The sequence below is a fragment of the Camelus ferus genome, chromosome 9 (genome assembly GCF_009834535.1).
Source record: "Camelus ferus isolate YT-003-E chromosome 9, BCGSAC_Cfer_1.0, whole genome shotgun sequence".
Taxonomy (NCBI): domain Eukaryota; kingdom Metazoa; phylum Chordata; class Mammalia; order Artiodactyla; family Camelidae; genus Camelus; species Camelus ferus.
The window spans coordinates 17573227-17596901 of NC_045704.1; the positions used below are offsets into that span (position 1 = coordinate 17573227).

The 23675-nt window shown below is 51.6% G+C and overlaps 2 protein-coding genes across 7 annotated transcripts in view; both read right to left on the reverse strand.

Moving 5' to 3' along the window:
- Positions 1 to 218: 218 nt before the first annotated feature.
- Positions 219 to 12244, reverse strand: CCDC97 (coiled-coil domain containing 97). Its single transcript, XM_006189834.3, is given in 6 exon segments — positions 219 to 2506; positions 3993 to 4122; positions 4574 to 4736; positions 4738 to 4844; positions 6527 to 6985; positions 11594 to 12244. Coding segments are annotated over 6 exon segments (1026 nt in total). The 5' UTR covers positions 11640 to 12244; the 3' UTR covers positions 219 to 2385.
- Positions 12245 to 13929: 1685 nt separating this feature from the next.
- HNRNPUL1 (heterogeneous nuclear ribonucleoprotein U like 1) overlaps positions 13930 to 23675 on the reverse strand; it is a 33134-nt gene continuing 23388 nt past the window's right edge. For 3 of the 6 annotated variants that reach the window (XM_032485992.1, XM_032485990.1, XM_014563575.2), the window contains exons 11-15: positions 19579 to 19747; positions 18682 to 18966; positions 17257 to 17546; positions 15735 to 15926; positions 13930 to 15148 (exon numbers count right to left, since the gene is read on the reverse strand). In XM_032485992.1, coding sequence (XP_032341883.1) covers positions 15032 to 15148; positions 15735 to 15926; positions 17257 to 17546; positions 18682 to 18966; positions 19579 to 19747 — 1053 coding nt within the window. In that variant the 3' untranslated portion in view covers positions 13930 to 15031. The remainder of the gene's footprint in view (positions 15149 to 15734; positions 15927 to 17256; positions 17547 to 18681; positions 18967 to 19578; positions 19748 to 23675) is intronic. The other 3 variants (XM_006189818.3, XM_006189817.2, XM_032485991.1) reach the window with 2 other exon arrangements.

Genomic DNA, 23675 nt, shown 5'->3' on the forward strand with positions numbered 1-23675 from the left:
TGCCTGACTCAGCCTCTCCGCCCACCCCAACCCCGGCCGGGCCCGGGAGCAGAGGGACAGGCACCTCTCTGGGTCTCAGCGGCTCCAAGGCCATGATGGGGGTGTGTCTCTCGGCTCCACTTCTGTCTCAGCTACAGACGCTCCTTCTCTGCTATCTGACTAACCCTAATTCTGACTCAATTGCTGTCTCTCATCACTTAAAAAAATTATGTAACAAATTTATGTATGGCAAAGTATATCACAAACAAATTTAATGATCAAATGATAGACTGGTGAAAAATGTGCACATCACCTAGGGCTGAAACCTGGATTATGAAAGCGCTCTCACAACCTGAGAGCGTGGACACAAACGCCTGAAGGACACCTCGCCCTCTTCATCTTCCCAAATCGCATGCGTCTAGCTGGCTGGACCTGCCATGGGCCCCCTGGGAGACGCACTGGCGGTACTGATAGTCCGTGCCACATGGGACCGCTGGGATGGTTCAGTGATTCGAGTACTGATTAAACTATCAGGATGCCTCTGTCCACGTCCGTGTACAGGATGGTGCTCAGTGCACTGGGCGGGTCCCGGAGGTGTCAGCTGCTGCTATCGTCCTCCACAGCTAACTCTTCTTCAGTCTTCCCATCTGAGGAAGTCTGTGTGTCGGTCTGCTCTGTGTGGCCCTGATAGTGGACAGGCAGGCCAGCAGAGTGGTGTCTAGGACTTGTGTGATTCTACACCTGGGTTTCCACCTCTGATGGCCACATGGCATTGAGTACATTAACATCTTCTTTCCCGGCCTCTTGCGCCCCACCTATGGAACAGAGCCGAGGCCCTGGTTCTCAGGGTTGTCTGGAGGATTCAGTGCACCAAGCACTTTGCTGGGGCCTGGCACAGGATAGAACTGCTCAGTAACCGGAAGTTTCCCTATTTAATAGTCTCTCTGTCTGAATGTCCCTCGGCCTTTGTCCAGCTCTCACTTTTCATGTCTGGCTCTAATTCTGGTTGACCCAGAGGGCACAGCCAAGGCCTGGGGGTCAAGAGCTGTGGCCCCAGGAAGCCTTGGGGTCTCCCCTTCATTCTGGGCCACATGCTGGATGAGGCAGTTTAGAGGGTTCCTCCGGCTTGGCCATGGCAGGATGCCACCATTCTAGCTCACAGACTGAGGGGTCCCCAGGTCCTCCCTCCCCTAGCAGCTGGCCCTTTCTCTGTGTATGTCTACTGGGGGAGCATGAGCTGGGTGTGGGGGCATGGGAAGACAGGACGCCTGGGTTCCCACAGGCCAGTGGCTGAGTCACCAGGCGGCCATCTGGCTCCCATTAGCCTGGGGCGGCAGGGGGCTCCGTGGGGCGGGCTCTGTGGCCGGCTTGGGGCAGGGACGCTGGGGCAGGCTGTAAGTGTGTGTGTGTGTGTGTGTGATGACTCAGGACCCATGATAACAGCCTGTGCGTATTTGGGGAGTGTAAACAGGAGAGGGAGAGGGAGGTGAAGGAAGTGAAGGAAGGGAAAATTGTGGCTGAGCAGAGGGGGGCCGGGGGGCTGGGATGGGAGAGTCCCCTCTCCCTGTACCACCTCCTCCCCCTGCACCCAAGCTAGTAGGTCCATAATCCCCAGGGTTGCCCCTGCCCACATCTCCCAAACCTGGGTCCTCAGGGAGAGGTGAGAGCTGGTGGCCACCCTCAGGGTCTCCCCACTGCCCACAGTGAGGCTGGATTGCTCAGCAGTAATCCCACAGCTGCCAGGATGGGGGGCAGCCAGGGCCTGTGGGGAACACTGAAACCCAGAGATAAAGGCTGCAAGGCAGAGAGAGGGACAGACGCAGCACAGAGGCCGAGCCTGTGAGGCTGAAGGAGAGGTGGAATGTAACACAGGCAAGGAGGCCCGAGCGTGAGGCTGAGATTCAAGAATAGAGGCGGAGGAAAACAGGCGGGGACCAGGAGGGAGAAGCAGAGCCCACTCTAGGGCCCTGGGTCAGCCTCGACCGAGCTGTGCACTCGTGTCAACCTGGCCAGCTCCAGCTCCAACTCCAAAGGGCCCCACTGGCCTTGGTCAAGGGGAGGATGTTCATCCTGGGCCCTGTCATGGGGATGGAGGCCAAGGCGCAGAGAGAGGGGGAGAAAGAGACAGGCAGAGAAGAAAAAGAGGGAGGTACAGAGAGAGGGACAGAGACACAGAAAGGAGGGGGAGAAAGAGACCGAGAGATAATAGGAGAAAGAGACTCAGGGTTTGAGGGAGAAGGTAGGGAGCTAGCTCCAGGCACAGTGGGGAAGGGGGCTGCTGAGATGGGACCAGACTCAGCGAGGCTGGTGGTGTGGGGTGACTGCCCTGCTGTCCCCTAGAGAAAGTCACTGAGCTGGCCTGTAATCAGTGGCCTTGCTGTGGTGGGGGGGCGGGGCGGGCAGCCATCAGTCCCTGTCCAGCTCTGGGCTGGGCGCATCCTCAGGCTCCTCCTCGTCGAAGTACCTCTCCTCCTCATCCCGGGCCACGATGTCCAGGTTGTCGAAGTCAGGGTTGTCATCCACAGTGCTGCAGGGGGAGGGGGCTGTCAGGGGCTGGCTCGGCCTGTATCCCCAGCCTCCCCACTTCTAACCCTTGGGAGGAGCTGGGGCCTGGGGCCCCCCGAAGAGAAAGGCCATATGCTGGCAGCCGCAAGTCAGAGCTAACTTGCAGCTGAGTTACTCTGGGTCTCTCAAGACTTCAAACAGAAGGCAACATTTTCCAAAGTAGAGATTTTACATGGAAATATCTAGTTTCTCTTGAAAAGCTAGAAGATGTGCTGACACGTGGGCCCACATTCCCTGAGGCAGTTGTTCTCAACCGGGAAGATTCTGTCCCCCAGAGGACATTTGGTGATAAGTGGAGATACTGTGGTTGTTACAACTGCGGGGGCTACTACTGGCATCCAGTGGGTGGAGGCCAGGGATGCTGCTCAACACCTCACCGCACACAGGACTGTCCCCACACACAGGACTGTCCAGCCCCAAGGGTTCACAGTCCTAAGCTGAGAAACTCTGACCTCAGGGAATGAGGGTTCCCAAATCATGAGGAGGACCCCCGACTCGGCCCAACCCCTCCCAGGCCCCCTCACACCCTCTTTGGCGCTGAATGCAGCCCAGCAGCAGCCCTGAGGAGACGGGACAGGCTTCGGTCCACACTACTCCCCATTCCTCACACCAGGCCCTACTTCCTTGTGGGCGCCTGGCTCCACAAGGGCAGTGGTGCCCTCCCTGAGGGCCCCCACGGCCCAGACACTCTGCTCGCTGCTCGTGTGGAGCACGGAGATGTTCCACCCCAGCTGGAAGTGATCAGCCAGGCTCACTTCTGGAGCCGGGGGATCCCAGAGAGGCCCAAGCGATGCTCTGGTACCAGGTGCTGCCCCTGGCAGTGGCAATCATGACCCCCATTCTACTGACAAGGCCCCGAGGGTCTGCCTGCCTGTCTGTCATGGGGGTTTGAAACCAGGGCCCTCTGCTGCCACACCTGGTGTTCTGGACCACAAGGCGAGGCTGCCTCAGTGGACAAAACCATTATCTTTGACTCTGGTACTTCACTAGCCTGCATTCTTTTCCCTGATGGCAAACTTCTTTTCCAAAGCAGGTGGCCCAGGTGTCTCACCCCTGGGGATCTACTGGAGAAATGAACAGCCAGCACTGCAGGGGCCCCCACCACAGGCCCCTCCACGCCAGGCAGCGACCCTGCCAGGGATTAGTTCCTGCCGCATGAAGGGGTCCAGGGTCCTGGGGGACACTTAGGGAGGGAGCTTGGGGTAGTGGCACCCTACCAGGCCACCACCACCTTCCCAAATGGAATGTTTCAATGTTTCATGAATATAGAGTTGAATGTCAGCCCTGCTCATTCCCCTCCTTCAGATGAGGGGACTGAGGCTCAGAGATGGACAAAGCTACTACAAGGTCACCCACGGATCTTTGGTTGATCTGAAACCCCTAGGCTGTGTGACCGCAGAGCCGATGTCCTGTGGGGTGCTGGACGGGGGGTGAGGGCACGGGAGCACCTGTAGTCAAAGTCCCCATCCTTGCCGTCCAGGAAGCGCTGGTGCATCCGGCTGGTGAACTCTTCCCGCAGGATCAGTCTCTCTTCCGAGTCGGGGACCCAGGCCTCCGAGTCTTTGCCGGGCCTCTGGTCTGCAGGGAGACACCCACGGTGGGAGTGTATGAGGAGGGCATTGAACTCACACCCACAGAGAGCTGCCTCCTTGGTGCTGGGTGGCACTGGGAACACAGCAGTGACCAAGATGGCCCCATCTCTACCTTCCCAGAGCACACACCAGACACAGGACACTACAGTGCTCCGGAGGCTGCAGAACATGACCTGACACCTGAAGGCTGGTGACAGGAAGGCATTCCTGGAGGAGGGAACGGCATGAGCAACGCCTGGAGGTGAGGGATAGCTTGGTGCTTTTGAGGAGTTGGGACAGGGAAGCTGGAGAGGATGGACAGGGCCAGGGCAGCTGGGGTAGCAGGGAAGGGACTCGATGTCTGCTCTTGCAAGTGGGCCCAGCCTGGTGCCGTGGAGACACACAGGCCCAGGGCTGGGGTGTCCTGACACTGGGGCCTCTAGGCTGCTGGCCCTCACCTTCCTCATCGCTGTCCTCCTCCTCTTCCTCCTCCTCCAAGCAGGCTTCCTCCTCCTCCTGCTGCTGGAGCAGTCGCTGCTGCAGCTCCCGCTCCTGGTAGGACTGGAGCAGCAGGTCGGAGAGCGGGCAGGCAGGCGTGCCGGGCTTGGGCGGCTGGTGGGCCTGGGGCGCGAGCACTGAGCTCCTCCTGGGTCAGGTACTGCCCGATGTACTGCTCATAGAGGAGCGGGGCCCGGAACCGCATCTGCTCATCGCTGAAGTACTCGCCCCCTGCACGGAGGAGACGGGGTGGGCGCAGGGTCAGGGGTCTGCAGGCGAGGTGAGGGGCTGGTGGAGGGGGGGAGTGAGTGTTCCTGAGCAGACCTGTGTCCACACATGCGTGTGACCACGCTTACTGGAAGCTTGAACACAAGTGAGTGTCAGTGTGCACATTCAGCAATGTTAGGAAGCATGCACAGATGCCTGTGGTCATGTGACCACGAGCAGTCATGCACTGTGTCTGAGCACACGTGCGTGACTAGGCCTGTATCTACGTGTGGACTTGTGTCTCAGCAAGTGTGGGTGCAGTGAGGCCGGTGTACACCCTGGCCTGAGGCACTGGTGGTCTCCGGCCTGTGTACAATTGTGCCTAGGCAGCATTCACAAGCTCCTGCCCATCAGCGTGCGTGGCCACACGTACACACACATCCTCCTGTGTATGCGTGTGTGTGAGCACACAGCCATGGGGAGCTGTGACTGGGAGCCCGTGTGCAGGATGTCATGGGCAGGTGTCCTGCACACGGGCAGGAGCCAGTAGGTAGACTGTATGTGCCTGTCTGTTGGTGCACATGCCTGGACACGCACTGCCGGGCATGTACGTGTACATCTGCTCCGAGTAGGCATGTGTGTGCATGGGATAGGGTGGCACGAAGGCATCTGCCCAGGTGAGGGTCCTCCAGAGCTCAGGTCACACCTCTCCCCAGCGTGCTCCTCTCTGTAGCCACCCCTCAGGTGGGACTGGCTTCCCCACCGCCCCAGATCCTGGTCCTTCGCACCTCCCCCAGCTGCCTCTTCCTGCAGGGGTAGCTCAGTCCCTCCCACCCACTGTCATTATCCCCACCCTCAGAGCTGAGGAACCCGGGCCTCTGTGGTACCTGAGTCTGTGACCATCGACCATCCCCGTCCTGCCCTCTCTCTTACCCTCATTTGTTTCCAGTGTTTTCCATCAAACATTTTGTTTCTCTCCTTCCTTCTTCCTAACTCTCTCTCTGGGTCTCAGTCCCTCCCACCCCTCCTCTGCCCACCCTCCTCGCCCCCTACCATGCCCCAGTCTGTTTCTGCCACCTAACCCCACTTCCTTCATTCATCTCCCACTCCCCTGCCCCCATCTTCATCTCTGCCCGACATCTGCCGCTGTGTCCCACTCTTTCCAGATCCCTCTCTCCACAGCTGCGCCTTCTCCCTAACCAGAACCTTAACCCACTCTCCTACATTTGCTCTCGTCTTTTTATCTTTAGTTCTGGTGTCTTTGATCACAAAGCTGCTTATAAGTACAACATGCTGTAAGAAACATCACCGATGTTTTCCTTCATGCTTTTCACGTGGGTGTCCTGTTCAAGAGAACTCTGTCTCCCCAGGGTCATGAACATAGTCCCCCAGGTTTCTGTCAATGCCTCTGTGCATGGGGCAGGGAGGGATCTAGTTTTCCTGAGGGGTAACCAGTTATCACAGTGCTGGATACGGTGTCCTCCGCCCGCTGGTCCCAAACGGCACTTCTGTCCTCTCCTAAATGCTAAGCCTTCTCACTGTTGGTCGCATTCTCTTCCCCTGGGTCCCTGCTCGTCTCTTCCTAGTTTACCTCACATTTCTATCTGTCTCTCCTAGGATTTCCATCTGCGCTTCTGCTCTGCATTCTCCTCTCTCACTTCCTCTGCCACAGTCTCCCCTGCCACCCGGCCCGGTCGCCCCTGCACCTTGGATGAGTTCCCGCAGGGCGGCGTAGCGCCGGTTACGCAGGCGGGTGCGCAGGGCGCGAGGTCGGGCAGTGCCTTGCCGGGCCACCTCGGCACAGTAGAAGTCCGCGCGGTGGTCACCACGCAAGTGCCCAAAGCAAGGTAGGTGCTCCTCGCGGAGGCCCGTGCGGAAGCGCTCCAGGAACACGAGCGGCTTCTCGTGGTACAGCTGGCCCAGGATGGCCACCTTCTCGCGCTCGGTCAGGTCGGGCTCGCCCTGCTGCTGGCTGCACACGGGCAGGCGGCTGGCAGCCACAGCGCGCAGCATGGCGCTCACCGCCGCGTTCTTGGCCTCCGGGGCGTCTTCACCATCCGGGGCCCTGGGTGCTCCCTCTACTGCTTCCACCTTGTCCTGGGGTCTGGATGCGACCGGCGTGCAGCTCAGCTCCCCCCAGTGCCCAGGACTGGGCTCCTCACAGCCTGCCGCGAGAGGGAAGATCAGTCAGTCCAGGGATGGGAGCAGGAGAAGGAGGAGTGGGTGGAAGGGACTGGGCGCTCCCTCCCTCACTGCACATTTATTGAGCACTTACTATATTCTGGACACCATTCTAGGCCCTGAAGACACCAGTTAGCAAGAAGTTGACAGTTTAGTGGGGGAACACATACAATTAAAAACATAGTGAGTGAAAACATACAGTGTATTAGGAAACGTATAGTGTTAAGTAGTTTCAAGAGCTGTGTAGGAAAATAAAGAAGGAAGGAGGAGGGAATGGGGGTGAGGCTACAATTTTAAATGAAACTTGCCAAAAAAGTGATTTTTTTTAAACTTACGTATAGTTGATTTATAATGTGTATGTTCCTGGTGCAGAGCAGTGATTCAGGTATACATATATATATGTATTCTTTTCCATTATGATTTATTACAGGATATTAGAGATAGTCCCACGTGTTATACAGTTGGACCTCATTGTTTATTTTATATTTGGTAGTTTGTAACTCCTAATTTATCCCTCCCCCACCTTTTCCCCTTTGGTAACCATAAGCTATGTCTGAGTCTGTTTCTATTTTGTAAATAAGTTCATTTGTGTCATATTTTAGATTCCACATATAAGTGATATCACATGGTATTTGTCATTCTCTTTCTGACTTTTTTCACTTAGTATGATAATCTCTAGGTCCATCCACGTTGCTGCATGGCAGTATTTCATTCTTTTTTTATGGCTGAGAGAGAGATATAGATAGATAGATAGATAGATAGATAGATAGATAGATAGATAGACAGACAGATAGATAGATAGACAGATAGACAGACAGACAGACAGACCAATCACATCTTCTTTACCCAGTCATCTGTTTATAGACATTTAGATTGCTTCCATGTCTTGGCTATTGTAAACAGTGTTGCTATGAACATTGGGGTGCATGAATCTTTTCAAATTATAGTTTTCTCTGGAATATACACACAGGAGTGGGATTGCTGGATCATATGGCAACTCTATTTTTAGTTTTTTAAGGAAAAAACTCCATACTGTTTTCCATAGTGGCTGCACCAATTTACATTCCCACCAACAGTGTAGAAGGGTTGGTTCCCTTTTCTCCTCACCCTCTCCAGCATTTGCTATTTGTAGACTTTTTAATGATGGCCATTCTGACCAGTGTGCGGTGATACCTCATTGTAGTTTTGATTTCCATTTCTCTAATAATTAGTGATGCTGAGCATCTTTTCATGTGCCTGTTGGCCATCTGCCTGTCTTATTTGGAGAAATGTCTACTTATGCCTTCTGCCCACTTTTTGATTGGGTTGTTTGTTTTTTTGTTACTGAGTTGTATGAGCTATTTGTATATTCTGGAAATTAAGCTCTTGCCAGTCACATGGCTAGCAAATATTTTCTCCCAGTCCTTAGGTTGTCTTTTCATTTTGTTTATGGTTTCCTTTGCTATGCAGAAGCTTAAAGTTTGATCAGGTTCCTTTTGTTTATTTTTGCTTTTGCTTCTATAGTCTTGGAAGACTGACCTAAGAAAACATTGGTATGATTTATGTCAGATTTATGTCATTGGTACGATTTATGCCCATGTTCTCCTCTAGGAGGTTTATGGTACCATGTCTTATATTTAAGTCTTTAAGCCATTTTGAATTTTTCTGTATGGTGTGAGGGTGTTCTAACTTCATTGATTTACATGTGGCTGTCCAGCTTTCCCAACACTACTTGCTGAAAGAGATGGTCTTTTCTCCATTGTATATTCTTGCCTCCTTTGTCAAAGATTAACTGACCATAGGTGTGTGGGTTTATTTCTGAGCTCTCTATTCAGTTTCATTGATCCATACATGTTTTAGTGCCAATACCATGCTGTTTTGATTACTGTAGCTTTGTAGTAGTGTCTGAAGTCTGGGAGGGTTATGCCTCCAGCTTTGTTCTCTTTCCTCAAGATTGCTTTGGCAATTCTGGGTCTTTTATGGTTCCATATACATTTTAGGATTTTTTTTTTCTAGCTCTGTGAAATCTGTCATGGGTAATTTGATAGGGATTGCATAAAATCTGTAGATTGCTTTGGGTAGTATGGCTATTTTTTCTTTTATTTTTTTGCAGGGGGCATGGTAATTAAGTTTATTTATTTATTTGGTTTTTCGATGGAGGTACTGGCGATTGAACCCAGGACTCATGCATGCTAAGCATGCACTCTACCACTGAGCTATACCCTCCTCCCAAGTATGGCCATTTTAATAATATTAATTCTTCCAATCTAAGAGCATGGGATATCTTTCCATTTCTTTGAATCATCTTCAATTTCCTTTATTGATGTTTTATAGTTCTCAGCATGTAAGTCTTTCATCTCCTTGCTCAGGTTTATTCCTAAGTATTTTATTTTATTATTTATGTGATTTTTAAAGAGATTACACAAAAGTGACATTTCAGTAGAGACCTGAAGTGGTGAGGGACTGAGCCATGAGATTTCTGGGGCAAACTGGAAGAGGGAAAAGCCAAAGCAATGGTCCTAAGACAGGAGTGTGTTGGTGTTTACTTGATCCTTTACCACTTCATTCACTAATTCACTCAATTTTGCCTTTCCACTTGTTCATGAAATCATTAACATACTCATTAACTTGTTCACTCACTCATTCATTCATTCATTCATTATCTCCTACTCATTTACACATTCATTCAACCACTCTTCAGCAACTCTAAATCTATGTTGGGCCCTGAGCTGGGCAATGCTGAGGACCCATGGAGGGATCCAGTCCACTCCCAGGGCGCACTCCGTCTGATAGGGGAAGACAGGCAAGGTCAAAGACAATACACGCAGTGGTGACAGGAAAGCAGAGTGCTGGGCAAACCTTGGTGAGATCTGCTTCTCAAAAGTGGTGGGAATGGGAGCAAGGCTGCAGCAAGCAGGAAATAAGTGAAGATAGGCAGGGGGTAGTGTGTGAGGGATGAGAAGAGAAGAGGGGCTAGGAAAGAGCCCTGCATAGATGGGGAGAAGACATGCTTGTGGAGGAGGCTGTGAGAGGCTAAAAGATGGCCCCCGAAAGATAGCCACATCTTAATTCCTGGAACCTGTTACTGTTACCTTATATGGTCCCCCCAAAATATATATATCTTTGCAGATGTGATTAAGTTATGGATCTTGACATAGGGAGATTATCTTGGATTATCCAGGTGGGCCCTAAATGCCATTGCAAGTGTCCTATAAGAGGGAGCGTGAACATATGCAGAGAAGGCAAGGTGAAGACAGACAGGAGCAGAAACTGGGGTGAGGTGGCTACAAACCAAGGAATGCCAAGAGCCACAAGAAGCTGGAAGATGCGAGGAACAGGTTCTCCCTTAGTGCCTCTGAGGGAGCCCTCTGTGTCTCTGCTGACACCTTGATTTCAATCCAGTAATTCTGATTTCAGACTTCTGGCCTCCAGAAATGTGAGAGAATAAATTTCTGTTGTTTCAAGCCACCCGGTTTGTGGTAATTTGTTACAGCAGCTCCAGCAAACTAATACTGGCTGAGAAGGAGCCTGAGAGATAAGAAGGAAATTAGAAACAGTAGTGTCACAGAAACCAAAGGAAAACTTTCGAGAAGGACAGGTGTCAATGGCACTGAATTCTCCAAGTAGTCTATGGGGGTCGTTTAACTTTGAAGAACACCAGCTGGCCCCACAGTCTAGTAAGTAAAAAAACAAATGGGGCAACTCGGTTTAACTACACGGGAGGTCACTGGGGACCCTAACAGGTGCAGTTTCTGAAGGTAAAAGCCAGACTGCAGTGGGTGGGAGGTGAGGAAATACAAGGAAGTGTGGGTGACTCTTTGGAGAAGATAGATGTTATCTGGAAGGCAGTATGGGATCAAGGGATATATTTTTTTTAGGTTAAAACTTTTTTTTTTTAATTATGGAAAATTTCAAACATGCAAGAAAGTAGAGAGTACAATGATGACCCCCACCCCCAATATGCCCATCATCCAGCTTCAACAATTACTAATTCTTGGCCAGTGATATTTCAACCAACCTCCCAACCGCACCTCATCCCACATGGGATAGAATTTTAAGGTTAGCAAAACAAAAGCATTTTAGGTACTGATGGGGAGGCATCAGGAGAAATAAAGACATTGAAAATGCGATAGAGTTGGGGGAGCACAGAAATGGATTAAGGGCCCTGAGGCGGCAGATGGGACTCTGGCCTTTGGGGAAGGAGGAATTAGAATTAAATGTGGGAGCCGTTAGTCTGGGCTGAGTAGAGTTTGCATGGGACAGGAGGAGGATGCAAGGGAAGGGTCAGTTTGATATAAGGACGGAGGTAGCTTGAGAAGCAGGGTTTCCTGGGACAACGCGAGAGTTAGCCTGAGGGAAGGAGAGGTCTATGCTACCCTGAGAGTTAGCTTGGTTAGGAATTGGGTTAGCCTGGAACTTGGAAGAGGTTAATTTCGACGGAGGGAATGAGGTAAAGGAGGTCAGAACGAAACAAGAGGGCTTAATCGACAGTGGTGAAAGGTCTAGGGCGGGTGTTCCCTTTTAAAGAGTCCTCCTTCGCCTTCACGGGGAATCATTTCTCAGTGACACCGTAACCCCACCCTCCCGCTGCCTCCGCGTGGCCAGGACCTCACCTTCACCGGGCTCCCTCGCCCCTGCCGCGGTCGCCATGGCCTCCATTCTGATTCTCTACGACCTGTTAACCGCCACAGCAGGATCCTCACGCCAACCCTGGCCCCAGGTCGTCAGCGGCCACTTCCGGCCAAGCGCATTCCCGGGGGTCACCGGTGCCCCGCCGCGCCTGGAACCAAAGTTCCGGGACGAAGACGGACCTTCCTATGAGCATGCGTGCCTCTGTCCGGTCCCGCCCTTACACGACCAGGAAGGAAAAGTGTGTCAGGGTCAGATCGGCTCTAACGCCCGCCCCCAACCCGAACCACTAAGAAACTGCAATATCCGGAGGGATCTGAATCGTTGTTCAACCTGTGCACTGCTGTGATTCCAGAGGCCCACGTGCTTAATTTGGGGATGAATGGTTTGAATGACCACCTTCAGGGCGTCTGAGGGCTTGTCTAGCTTGTACCCCATTCTATCCTCTTATTTCTTCAAAGAGTATTCACTATGCCGTGTCTCTTGCTTTTGTCATCACACCCAGTCCCTGGTTAGCCTGATAGGTGGTGAGACCAGAGAGTGAATTTCCTACTTTGTGTTTCCAGGATCTAGAGAATCTGCAGATGTGGAGGGGAGACCCTGGTCCGGAGTTGCCCTAGGTGATGGGTAGGAACTCACATTCAAGTGTTACCAGTGACCACCCTGAATGGCTAGGGCTCTGATGGACCTACGGGGCTAAGGGAGCTGCCCACCTAATCCTGGAGGGTCAGGGAAGGCTCCTTTCTGGGAGGACACCTAAACTGAGACCTGAAGGATGAGTGAGAATCAGGATAAGAGGAAGGGAGGTAGAGAAAGGGTCTCAGGTGGGAGGGTAGACAGGCATGGATAGTTCTGTTTGTTGCAAGGACTTCAGTATGGTCAGGGAATAGGAAAGGAGTTCTCACTTGAAGGCCAAGATTGGACTGCAAGGATTTGAGAATCTCAAGAATCTATGCAAAATACTGTGAACACATGCATTTACAAGGTAGTTCATGGTATTTAGATTTTAAAAGGGATTTGTGACCCCCCCCCCCCCGAACAAACCACTGATCTGAAATTTGAAAGAGAAAATGCCAGTGAGGTCACCAGGGGCCAGGCATGTGGGCCTCATTAGCCATATTAAGTAGCTTGAGCTCCCTTATCCTGTGGGGAGTTGGTAGAGTAAGGCACTGGAGGTAAGGGAGATCTGTGAGGAGGTTGATGCAGTAAAATAGACACTGGTGGCCAAAAGCAGAGGAATAACTCCCCATGATGAAGGATCCAGAGAAAAGGTGGGGACTAACTACCCTTAGACATTGCCAGGAAGGGCCAGCAGAGGGCACTGTTGCCCAGCACATGGATCTACAGGGAAGGGGACTTGCTGACTACAAGATCCGAGGCCCTCCCTGAACAGGAAAGGCCACCCTAGCCTCCCTTTTATCCCATAGCTACCAACCTTGGCTCCATCTCATGTTCATATACCTCACACCTGACCTTAAAAAGTCAACCTCTTCCTCCCTTTTTGTAGCCTGTGTCCCCTTCACAAAGCTCTGTGATAGTTCCTGAGGGAAGAGATGAGGCTGAACTGGCCATTCATGTGCTACAGCATTGGGGTGAGGAGCACAGTGTGCCCAGAGGGGATGAAGAAATGACTCAAGTTGCTGGAGGAGGATAGGCTGTGGGGTGCTGAGAATCTTTTACTCTAGCTTATTCCTATTTTAAGAAATTTCCCCTTCTCCAGGAAGCCCTCACCCTCACAGCTGACCCTGGTGTTGTCACCCTTCCATGACAGGTCCCTGTTACCTCTGGACTGGGAGCCCCATGAGGGCAGGGTCCAGGACCACCCTGGTCATGCTGTGTCCTCAGCACTGTCCAGAGTAAAGAACAGAGCAAGTACCTAACACTTATTGGCTGGATAAAGAAGCTCCTGGAATCCCCACTAGCCTGGATCCAGGAACACAAGACAGTAAACATCCTAAGTCCAGCACATATGCTAGGCCTAACATGGATGGGCAGTCACACTCACTGATGACCCCGAACAGTCTAGCCCTAGTTTCCAAGCACTGGCTCGCTCTCTGCCTAGGGACCTGTTCCATCCTATCTACTCACAAATTCCGGTAGGGATTTGGGATTATGGGTAGAATGGAAAGGGCTGAGACCAGGAACCACTTTAAAAATGAACTAGTGGATTTAAAACTGAGGGCCCCAAGTTTAAGGGGGCATCCTCAGTACGAAAAACGGGGACAGGCACACAAATCCCACGATAAGTGTTTAATGAATGAGTAAATAATGTCCCCTTGAAAAGGCCCCCAACCCAATGAAAGGCCAACTGCAGTAACACTTTAGGGTTGAAACCTTGCTTTCTTCCTGCTAGGAGGTGCCATGTCATTTATTGAAAACAAACCAAAAACAAAACAAAACAGGGCAAACACATTTCTTAGTAAGTGCAGTTTGTTAAAATCCTGTTAAAACATATGGATCAAGGGGAAGTAAAAATAATCATAGGATCACTGTAGGAAAAACCTTTAAGTCTGGCACCTGGGAGACTCTGGAGAGGAGTCAGTGGGAGAAATTTCATGTTTTGAAGGGGAAGGAGCCCCCCAACTCCCTTCTTCCCTCTCACCCACTTTATCCCACCAGAAACTACTAAGACGCCCAGAATAAAAGGTTTCAAGTTCAATAGTCACACTCTCTCCAAATACAAAAAGCAGGTACAATTCAACTCAACACAGAAGCTTGTGTGCAAAGTTACGGGAAACTGAGACATCGTATAAAAAGTTAGGTTAAAGATGATTCTGTGGTTTTGTTTGTGTGTTTTGTTTTGAGGGTGTGGCTCTTCCTCAGTCACCTGAACTCAGCAAAGAAATGGTTCCTGATGAAATATCAACAGCCGACCCACAGTAAAAAGACAAATTCTAAAAATTAAAAAAAAAAGCATAATTACCAAAAAAAATCTGTCATTGCTTCCTCCCTCTGCATTTTGCTTTTTTAAACTTTTTTTTTAAGTTTTTGATTTTTTTTTTTTAATCCTGAAAAGTAGACAGTAAAACAGCTCCTGGAAGAATTTACAACCAACTGCATGAGGGTCTGGGAAGCTGAGGGGATGGAGCAGGACTGGAACAAGAGGACAGGAAGGGGGCCCTCCCCTTAGCCCTGTAGCCACACTGTAAGACCAAGGGAGGGGGTCTTTAGTCAAAAATGAGGAAGGGAGGAAGAGAAAGAGGACGGGGGTAGGGGGACAAACAGAAAATAAAAGGTCATTGTTGCCTGTTTGAATCCAGAGGAAAAATGCCCGGCCCTGTGTGGGAGAAGAGCCCCTCAGAAGGGAGGCAGCCCTGGGAGGACCCGTCCCCCAGCACCACGGGACCCGGTGAGGAGGTGGGCGAGGGGGCCGAGGTGGGCGCTGGTGGAGGAAGCCGGCAGGGGCCTCCAGGACACACGGGCTACTGTGTGCTTGTGCCCCCTTGTGTGTTCCCAGAGTAGCTCCCGTAGTCGTAGTTCCCGTAGTATGGCGGCCACTGGCCCTGGTTCTGATAGTACTGGTTCCACTGCTGGGCATACTGGGGAGAGAGAAACCAAGAGCACCAGGTCGTCACATCCATACCCACATTCAGCTCCTCCTCTGACCCTACTCTAGCCCAGAGCAGAGATGGGTACAATGATGACAGTCGGCAAATAGGTCTCCTAACAGAGAAATCAAGGCACCTTTGGAGGGAGGACAAGTGACTGACCTGATGCCACATGCGTGGGCAGTTAGTGACTGAAGCCCAGATCTTCTGGCTTGCCAACCTAGTGCCCTTTCAGGTATTGCTAGATAATATGTTCAAAATACTCAAAAAGAGGTGTGGTGATCTAGCATCAACCAATAAGAATGGACACTGGCCATGGTGCTGAAGCAGGATTTGCGGTTCCTGCTATGCCCTTTTCTTGCTGCACTGGGAAGAGGGACTACGATACCAGTTACTTAGCAGTCAGTGCAGAGCTGTTCAAATGGAATGGCTATACCAGATGAATGCCAGCCTGAGGCCAGAAGGCTGTCCATCTTCTTAGGGATGAGCAGGGACATGAGTCTGAGAATACACACCAACGAGGGGGCCCCAGAAGTCTCTCCATTCCATTCCACCCCCAACCCCTTCTGGCACCTACCTGTTGATACTGGTTATAGCTGGGCTGAGGGTAGGTCTGTGCGGTGGGGGGCGGCGGTGGGGTATAAGGGGCTGGGTTGTAGCCGCCGTAGCTCCCATAATTGTAGGCAGGTGGTGGCGGAGGTGGAGGCGGTGGGGCTGTGTAGCCCTGGCTGTAACCTCCCTGGTTGTAGGGTGGCTGGCTGTAACTTGGCTGGAAAATAGGGAGAAAAACCAGGGCTCTGTGAAATAGCCAGTTAAGCTGGGATGGAGGAAGGGCCTTTGTAAGCAATGGGCCCACAAAGGAACTTCCCTGGTGGAGGCTGTTTGAGGGCTGAGGAGGAGGGAGGCCAGCTCTGCGACAGGGCAGGACAGGGGAGGATGTGGGGCTATAATCTAGACTCTAATCCCAGCTCTGAGACCTTGGGGAAGCAAGGCACACGGCATCTCTTGAAATCCCAGCTTTTGTTTTTTTCCGTAAAATGAGAATTACAACAGAACCACTCCTTCGGACTGCCTCAAGTATTCAGTAAGCTTATGTGCACAATCCACTGGGCACAATAAGTAAATGGTGGCATTTGTTACAGGAAGATCTACTGAGAAAAACAGTTGTGGCAAATTCCTAAGTGCTTCCTATGTCCAGGCTGTACTCTTAACTATTCTAATCCCATCAACTCTGTGAGGTAGGTTCCATCGGCTTTATTTACAGAGAAGGAAGGTGAGGCTCAGAGAGGTGAAATCACTGGGCCCAAGTCACACAGGTAAAAAGTGGCAGAGCCGTGACATGCTCCCAGGCCTGCCTAGTACCAGAGCCTTACCTGTGAAGCTATAATGCCACCCTTCCCTCACAACAAATGTTGGAAGTGAGTTCTACTAACAACTCTAGACCTTTATGAGGAAAACGAGGTCCAAAGAGGTGAAGTTGTTTTGTCCAAGGTCACAAAACCAGAACGCTGTGGGGCTAGGGTCTGAATCTGTATTGGTTAGACCAGAACTGGAACAATTTACCTCTGCCTCCTGGCAGCTGCCCCGAGGCCTGGCATGTGGAAGGTGCACAGTAAATGGAGACTGCTCTGATGAAGGGGCCTGTGCATACCAGAGCCAGGCACTGGCTCTCTGAGAACTCAAACTCATCCTGGAGCTGCTCGCAGTGAAGTTCTCAGGGCAGAGGGCAAGTCCTCACCAACCTTAGGGCCCATCTCCACATCCTGAAGACAGGGGGCCAGCCTGGGCAAAGGGTAACTACAATCGGCTGCTTTCTTGGGGATTCACAGAGGCCAGTGACACAGCCAAGAGAAATGTACTTGCTGGAAGAAGCACCGTTCACAGCCCACCCCGAGGGGGATGGTAGAATATGTAGGTTCTCAATTTACTCTGGGTCTGGAAGGGATCTGGGAATGTCAAGGGTCTGTTCCAGTCAGAAGCACTGGCAGGGAGAAAGGGCAGGGCTGGAGGTAAGAGTGGCCACCCGTGGCTGGAGCACTGTTGACCTCTCCCCCAGCCCCACCTCCTCGCACTGCGCACGCTTGCTCTCCTTCTCTCACCTGTGGAGGGCTGTAGCTGCTGACAGTAGGGGTGCTGGTATTTGCGCTTGAGCCAGGGATGTTGCTGCTCTTGTTGTAGCTGCTGGCCCCTGGGGGGTTCCGAGCAGGGCTGTAGCTGGGCGGCGGTGGAGGCTGCTGTGGTGGTGGCTGTGGCGGCGGTGGCTGCTGTGGTGGCGGCTGTTGCTGGGGAGCCCGGTTGTAGCTGCCTCTGTTGTTGGAGTTGTTGTTATCCCGGCTGTTGTTACCCCAGCGGTTCTGGTTGTAGCCACCACCTCCACTGCGGTTGAAACCTGCATTGGAGAAACCAGATGAGGCCTTGTTGTTCTCAACTCGGGACCCTCAGGAGCTGGGCTGCCTGTGTGACCACTGAGGCTCCAGTATGACCAGATACAGAGCAAAAACCCAGTCCCAGTGAACAAGTAAAGCGCCCTCTCTGGGCTTCTCTAGAGCTCTGGGACTATCCCCTTGTGAAGCCCTGATTATGCTTAGTCCTCACTGCCTGCTGACAGGTCTGTCTTACCCACTGGACTGTCGGCCCAGGACCAGTTCTCTTGGTTTCTACTGTGTCCCCAACATCTAAGCATTGGGGACAGTCCTCTTTGGGCGTGGCCAAATAGGCTAGCCTCTTCTAAGCTTTTATGCAGCTTTCTTAGGCCCAGAACCCTTCCCCTGACCAACTCCTACTGGCCTCTGGACCTTAGCTTAGACACCAGTATGTCAGGAAGCCTTTCCTGAGCCCTGCTCCCGTGCAGGCTGGATCGGGTATAAATGAACTCACAGTACTTTCCCATTCAGCCCAGAACACTTCTGGACCATCACTGAAGGGTGATAAAGTGTCTGGGTCATGGCTGTGTCCCCAGAACTATCCAGCACAAGACTAAAACGGAGTAGGGTATGCTTATTAAATCATGATCTTACACTTTATTTCAGAGATGGCACAACTTAGTGAATAAGAACTTGGGCTTTGGATCACCTGATCCTAGCTCTGGATTCAGCTAGATGAATCTTGGGCAAATTAACCCCTCCAAGCCTATTTCTCCATTTGTTTTAAAACCAGAAACCAAAACCAATTCTAACATTTGCCTTGTGCCAGGTCCTGAGGTGGGACCCAGAACTGGCAGTCAACTCAGTCTGGCCCCTCTTCTCAAGGAGCTCATGGTCAGATGAGGGGGAAAAAGATTCACAAAAATGACAGCAATGTGACATACACATAGGCAAGGGTTTCAGGAGCAATGTCCAGGGGAGCAGGACAGTGCGACAGTTTCCCTGAGGTCACAGACTCTTAATTTGTCTCAGTTCTCTACCAGAGTTTAGCCAACAGCTGGTGCCAGGGAAACTTCCATCTGCTGACTGAGGAAGGAGTCACAAAGCCCAACCCTCACCTGGGAACCGAAAGTAGGGAGAGCTCAGTGTGAGATGTCTCACCTCCTCGGTAGTTGCCTCCTCCACCGCTGCCTCCTCCTCGGTTTTGGAAGCCTCCTCTGTTGCCTCCGGGGGGACCTCGGTTGTCATATCGCTGGAAACCGCCGCCACCCCCACGGCCCCGGAAGCCACCACCGCCTCGGTTGTCAAAGCGCTTTTCAGGGGGTGGACCAGCCTTGCGGCCTTCTTCATTGTACTGCCTCACCAGCTTGTCTGCTTCCTCCCGCTGCAGCTCAATGAACAGCACCTCGTCCAGAAAGTCCCCAACATCTGGCAATGTGAAGTTGGCTAGGAGGCAGAGAGGGCCCCAGAGGGAAAAAGGAGAGGCGGTCAGTACCTTCTGAGGTCTGGTCTCCTTTACCCCCAGGACACTGCCCTGCCAGAAGGAAGGAGGGGACTGCCACATGAGCAACAGCAGCAAGACAGGGTCCCAAGCTCAGCCTCTTTGACAATGGTCAGGGGCTTACAAAGACCCTCTTCTCCCTTTCCTGAAGAGGTGGCTAAGCCCCACCAAACCAATGTTTTATAATGCAGGGAGCAGGCCAGACGGGTTCAGTCACCATTCTTGTTTTAACCGAGGCGCAAACTGAGGTTTCCTCAGTCAGCCCACCCAGTGGGTGCCAGAGGCAGATGCCTGTGCCCGTCTCTCAGCACGTGCTCCCACACATCTCCCTCCCCTGGCCCTAGGCCCATCTAGTCTGAAAATCCTGCCACAGAAGAGATTCAGGAAGCTTTTCCATTTACAGCTGTACAAGACAGTTCGGAAGGGACAAAGCAGAAGCAAAGAAAGAAAGAACAAGATCAAAAAAATTAAGGGGCTGGAGAGGGAAAACAGTGTAAGGTACCTTTTCCCTTAAGGACCCTGTTGCGATGTCCCTCTGGGAATCATTCATCTCCTACCTTTCATTTCTAAGACCGCGTGATCTGGGACATCCTTTCCTTCTTCATCAGTTCGCTTTATTGTTCGGTCTTTTAGGTCCTCATCAGTGGGACAAATTACAATAGCTTTGCGCTGGAAGCCTTCAAATGGTCTCATTTTTCGTCTCTGGGCTGACCCATAAACATTTGTCTAGGAGTAGGTAACAGAAGAGGCAAGAAATGGTATCAGTTGGTTTTTTTCCTCTGTGGGATGTTATGTAGGACAGGGACTGAGAAAAGGATACTAGTTCTCCTAAGCAGGGAAGCTCAGGAAACTGCTCTTCTTCACTTTTAAGATTCTTGAGTCCACCCTCACAAAATGAACTGACTTGGGAAAGCGGCTGCTGACAGTCACAGGACAAGGGATTCCAAATGGCTGGGCATTGCTACTACTTGTCTAAGTCTCAGATTTTTCCATCTGAGAGGCAGGGATCATATCACCTTCCTCCTGGCTCTGGTGAGGACCTGGAGATGTAAAAATGTCTGGTGGGGGGAGGGTACAGCTCAGTAGTAGAGTGCCTGCTTAGCATGCACGACGTCCTGGGTACCTCCCAGTACCTCCAACAAGGAATAAATAAATAAATAAACCTAATACCTCTCCCTTCCCCCACCCCCCAAAAGACTACATGTTCCATTTTAAGGGGAGAACGTATGGCTCAGTGGTAGAATGCGTGCTTAGCATGCATAAGGTGGGTTCAATCCCCAGTACCTCCGTTTAAAAGAAAACAAAAAATCTGGCGGGAAAGAAGTCTGAAAATATAGCCAACAGAACTGACACTGTCTTAGGAAAGGCTTCCCAATGGAAAGGACCAAGGAAAGTTACATTTGAGGAAAAGATGAGGCACAAGAGAGCGTCTTCCAAGACACAAGGAACAGGAAGCTGGACTGTGGGTCGGCCAGAGGCCAGGGACCCCAGTGCAGCCTGCTGGGAGATCTGGGCTGAGGGTGTAGCTATTCTCTATACCAACCAGACCTAGAGGCCCTGACACACACAGCAGGCGAAGATGCTCTTCCCTGTTCCCCAGGGAAAATGTCCCAACTTTGTTAAGGGGGCAGGGGGCAATGAGGGTGTGCGGTGGGCATACACATGCTGTAATCTGTGCCTAGAGCACTGGCCCAAGGAGAGGTCTTGAGCCACAAGTGGTTAAAAAGCACATCAGGTTACAAAGGAAAAGTTAAGCCCTCTCCCCCCTGATCTTCTTAGACTCCATTCCTAAAACCATAGCAAGTGGCATCTGGCCATAGGAAGATAGAATTTGGCTACCTCCAGCTAGAAAATGAGTTTTTTTTTCCTGGCACAAAAGCCAGAGTGGGTGGATGTGGCCCCAGCCATTCTGTGGACAACCCATCCCACTCTTTGCTTGCCCATAAGATGTGATCCTATTTTGATTCCTTTGAATCCTGAGGACATGGATAAACACCTCCTGGAGGTTTTCTCTGGGGGCAGACCTGTCCTGTCAATGTACTGATGAGGGGACAAAGAAGAAAAGCAACACTGCCAAGGGGGCTAGTCCCTGCAGCTTCATAATGGGAGGAATGGGGGCAGAGCAGCCTGAACTCATAAACTGCTGGCCCCTGTCCTGGGAAGTGGCTAGACTCAAAGTTGAAGGGATGGCTCCTCAGACACTTTGGAACTAAGGTGCTGAGAATCCTCTTGGTGACAGTTTTTAAGACTGCACCTCCTTTCCCTCACTCCTTGGCTTCAGGAAGGGAAGAAGGGCACCTAAGCCACGACAGCAGAAATGCAAATACTTGGCTTTCCTGGAGGAAGGGAGTTAGCTGTCAGTGGCTGTTGCCACAGCAAACAGTGAGGTCAGAGCCCCTGGGCTGGCCCAACACTGCTGTGGTCACTGGGGGCTGCTGGTGGCTGTTGCTAGGAGACCAGCACAACAGCTAGGTCAGCTTTTCCAGCTGTGTGGGCTCCCTCTCCGTAGCTCCTGCTTCTTCCAGTCCCACCCTGCTTGAAGATGCTGACTCTAAGGAGGTCTGGGGCTGTCTGTGTTCCCTGGCCTCCAGGCTACTCCCATTCCCCTGTGATGTGGGCCAAAGGGCAGGAATTGAGTTTTGGAGTTTTTTGGGTAGGAAGCCTGGGCTAGTTTTATTTTATGTATTTATTTTACAACATCTTATTTTTTAAACTGAAATATAGTTGATAGGAATTGGGTTTCTCAGAGCAGCTACATGGGGTAGTTTTGGTGTGTGACAGTCTGGGGAAGTGAGGAACAGAGCAGGCTGCTCACAGCCTGAGTTCTGTAAGAGTCCCACTGTCCCCTGTCCATTCTCACTTGTCCCCTGTCTGCAATTCAACAGGGTCAGACTGGCAGTAGGAAAAACCTGCCAGGATCCCAGAGGAGCAACCTTAAAGCTGGTGACAAGAGTTCACTCTGGGCTGAGTGAGCTAAACCCAGTGGAACAAACCACGTGTGCGGGGAGAGAATTGGCCAGTGTCAACAAAGGAATGGGCTGAGGCTCTGGGGAGGGTGGAGGAAAGAAACATCTTCTCCAATGCTTGTCAACAAGAGGTAATTTACTTTTGGGCCTCCACTGTAGCCCTCGGTTTCTGTTTCAGGCAAAGGCATGGCACCTGCCAACAGGGATGCAAAGCAGAACCACAACTGTACATTCTGAGGGTTAAGGCGAGGTTAGCAATGCTGTCTCATCCAGCCCTGCCTCTGATCACTGCCTGGCCTGGCTGTGGGCTGTTGCAATCCTAAGAGAATGCCTAGCCTGCAGACCTCAGCTCTAGGGGTGGTTTTGGCCCTCAAATGTGGCCCTGCAGAGGCCTTCTCAGAAGCTTCCAGGAGGGCAACTTTGCTGCCTCACACAGGGCCAGCTCCTGCTCTGCACCCAGGCTCAAGGCACCTTGATATGCTAGGGAAAGGCCAGCCAGCATCTCATTCCAGAGGTTTTCCATGGGCAACAGAGGACCCCAAAGAGCCACTTGAAGCAATATGGCCTTCTTTCTTATTCTCTTTGAGTGTTCCACAGCTCTAATACCCAGAAGATCTGAAGAGAATACTCTGGTCCATCATGGAATGTACTTAAAAGGTCCAACACACATGAAAGCTTGTGCCCAGTGAGACACATCCTAGGGTAAGGGCTGGGGTCCTGGCCAGACAAAGGCAGAATCCTGGCTCACTCAGGGTAGCCTGGCTTCTGCAGGCACATTCTCCTTCCCTCTCGAGGATGGCAGTTCTGAGGTCTAACTATGTCATAGGAGACCCAGAAGAGCCAAATGCAGGGAGGTCAGAGCACTTGGGAAAAACAGCTCTGGTCTGAGATCCAGGGACTGCAGGGACTTTGCCTGTAGTACCAGTCTCTGCTCTGGGAAGTTCCATCTAACTCAGGAGACAGCTCTGCATCAACTTGGCCCTCACTGCCAAGGCTGGTGGGGTGGGAAATGCCAGGATCTGGCCTGGGGCTTGGTCTGAATCTTCTACACATCCACCGAGGGTTTTCTGGATCACACTTTTGGGGTGTAAGCCAAAACAGGTCAAAACCAGTGGCTTTAGACCTCTTCCTAGGCCTCAATAACCTCTAGTTTCAGGCCCCCATCTGTGGTTAACCAGAGAACCGTCCTCTTCCACCTTCAGAGTTTAGGTTCTTTTGCCTCGCTGTTGGCTTAGAGCACTTGGCCTGACCTGCATGCTCCTCCATCAGGAGCCCTGAAGACCACAAGTTCACCTGGGACAGCCCAGGACGCTGTCCCTGAGCAAGCCAGCACAAGCCAAGAGGGCCAACAGTGAATATTTACAGTGTCAGCTTTTCTATGCCTGGTTGAGGTGCTGGGGGCCTGACCTCCAGAGAAATGATAGACAGATATGTTAAGATGATCTACTCCTTGGACTATAAACCTTTTTTACTGGACCACGTATCTGAAATGGGTTTCATAGATGATTTAACCAGCAAACTAAGAAAAAGACAAGCAGGGAATACTTGCTGGGGTATCCAAAAAAGGGATTCTCAGGGTATTAAAACACCACTGCTCGACCTTTCAGGACACTGAGTCCCTTTGGGGCGAAAATTCCAAAATGCCTTGACAAGAAAAATGGGGCAAAGTTGAGGCCAGGGTTAACAAA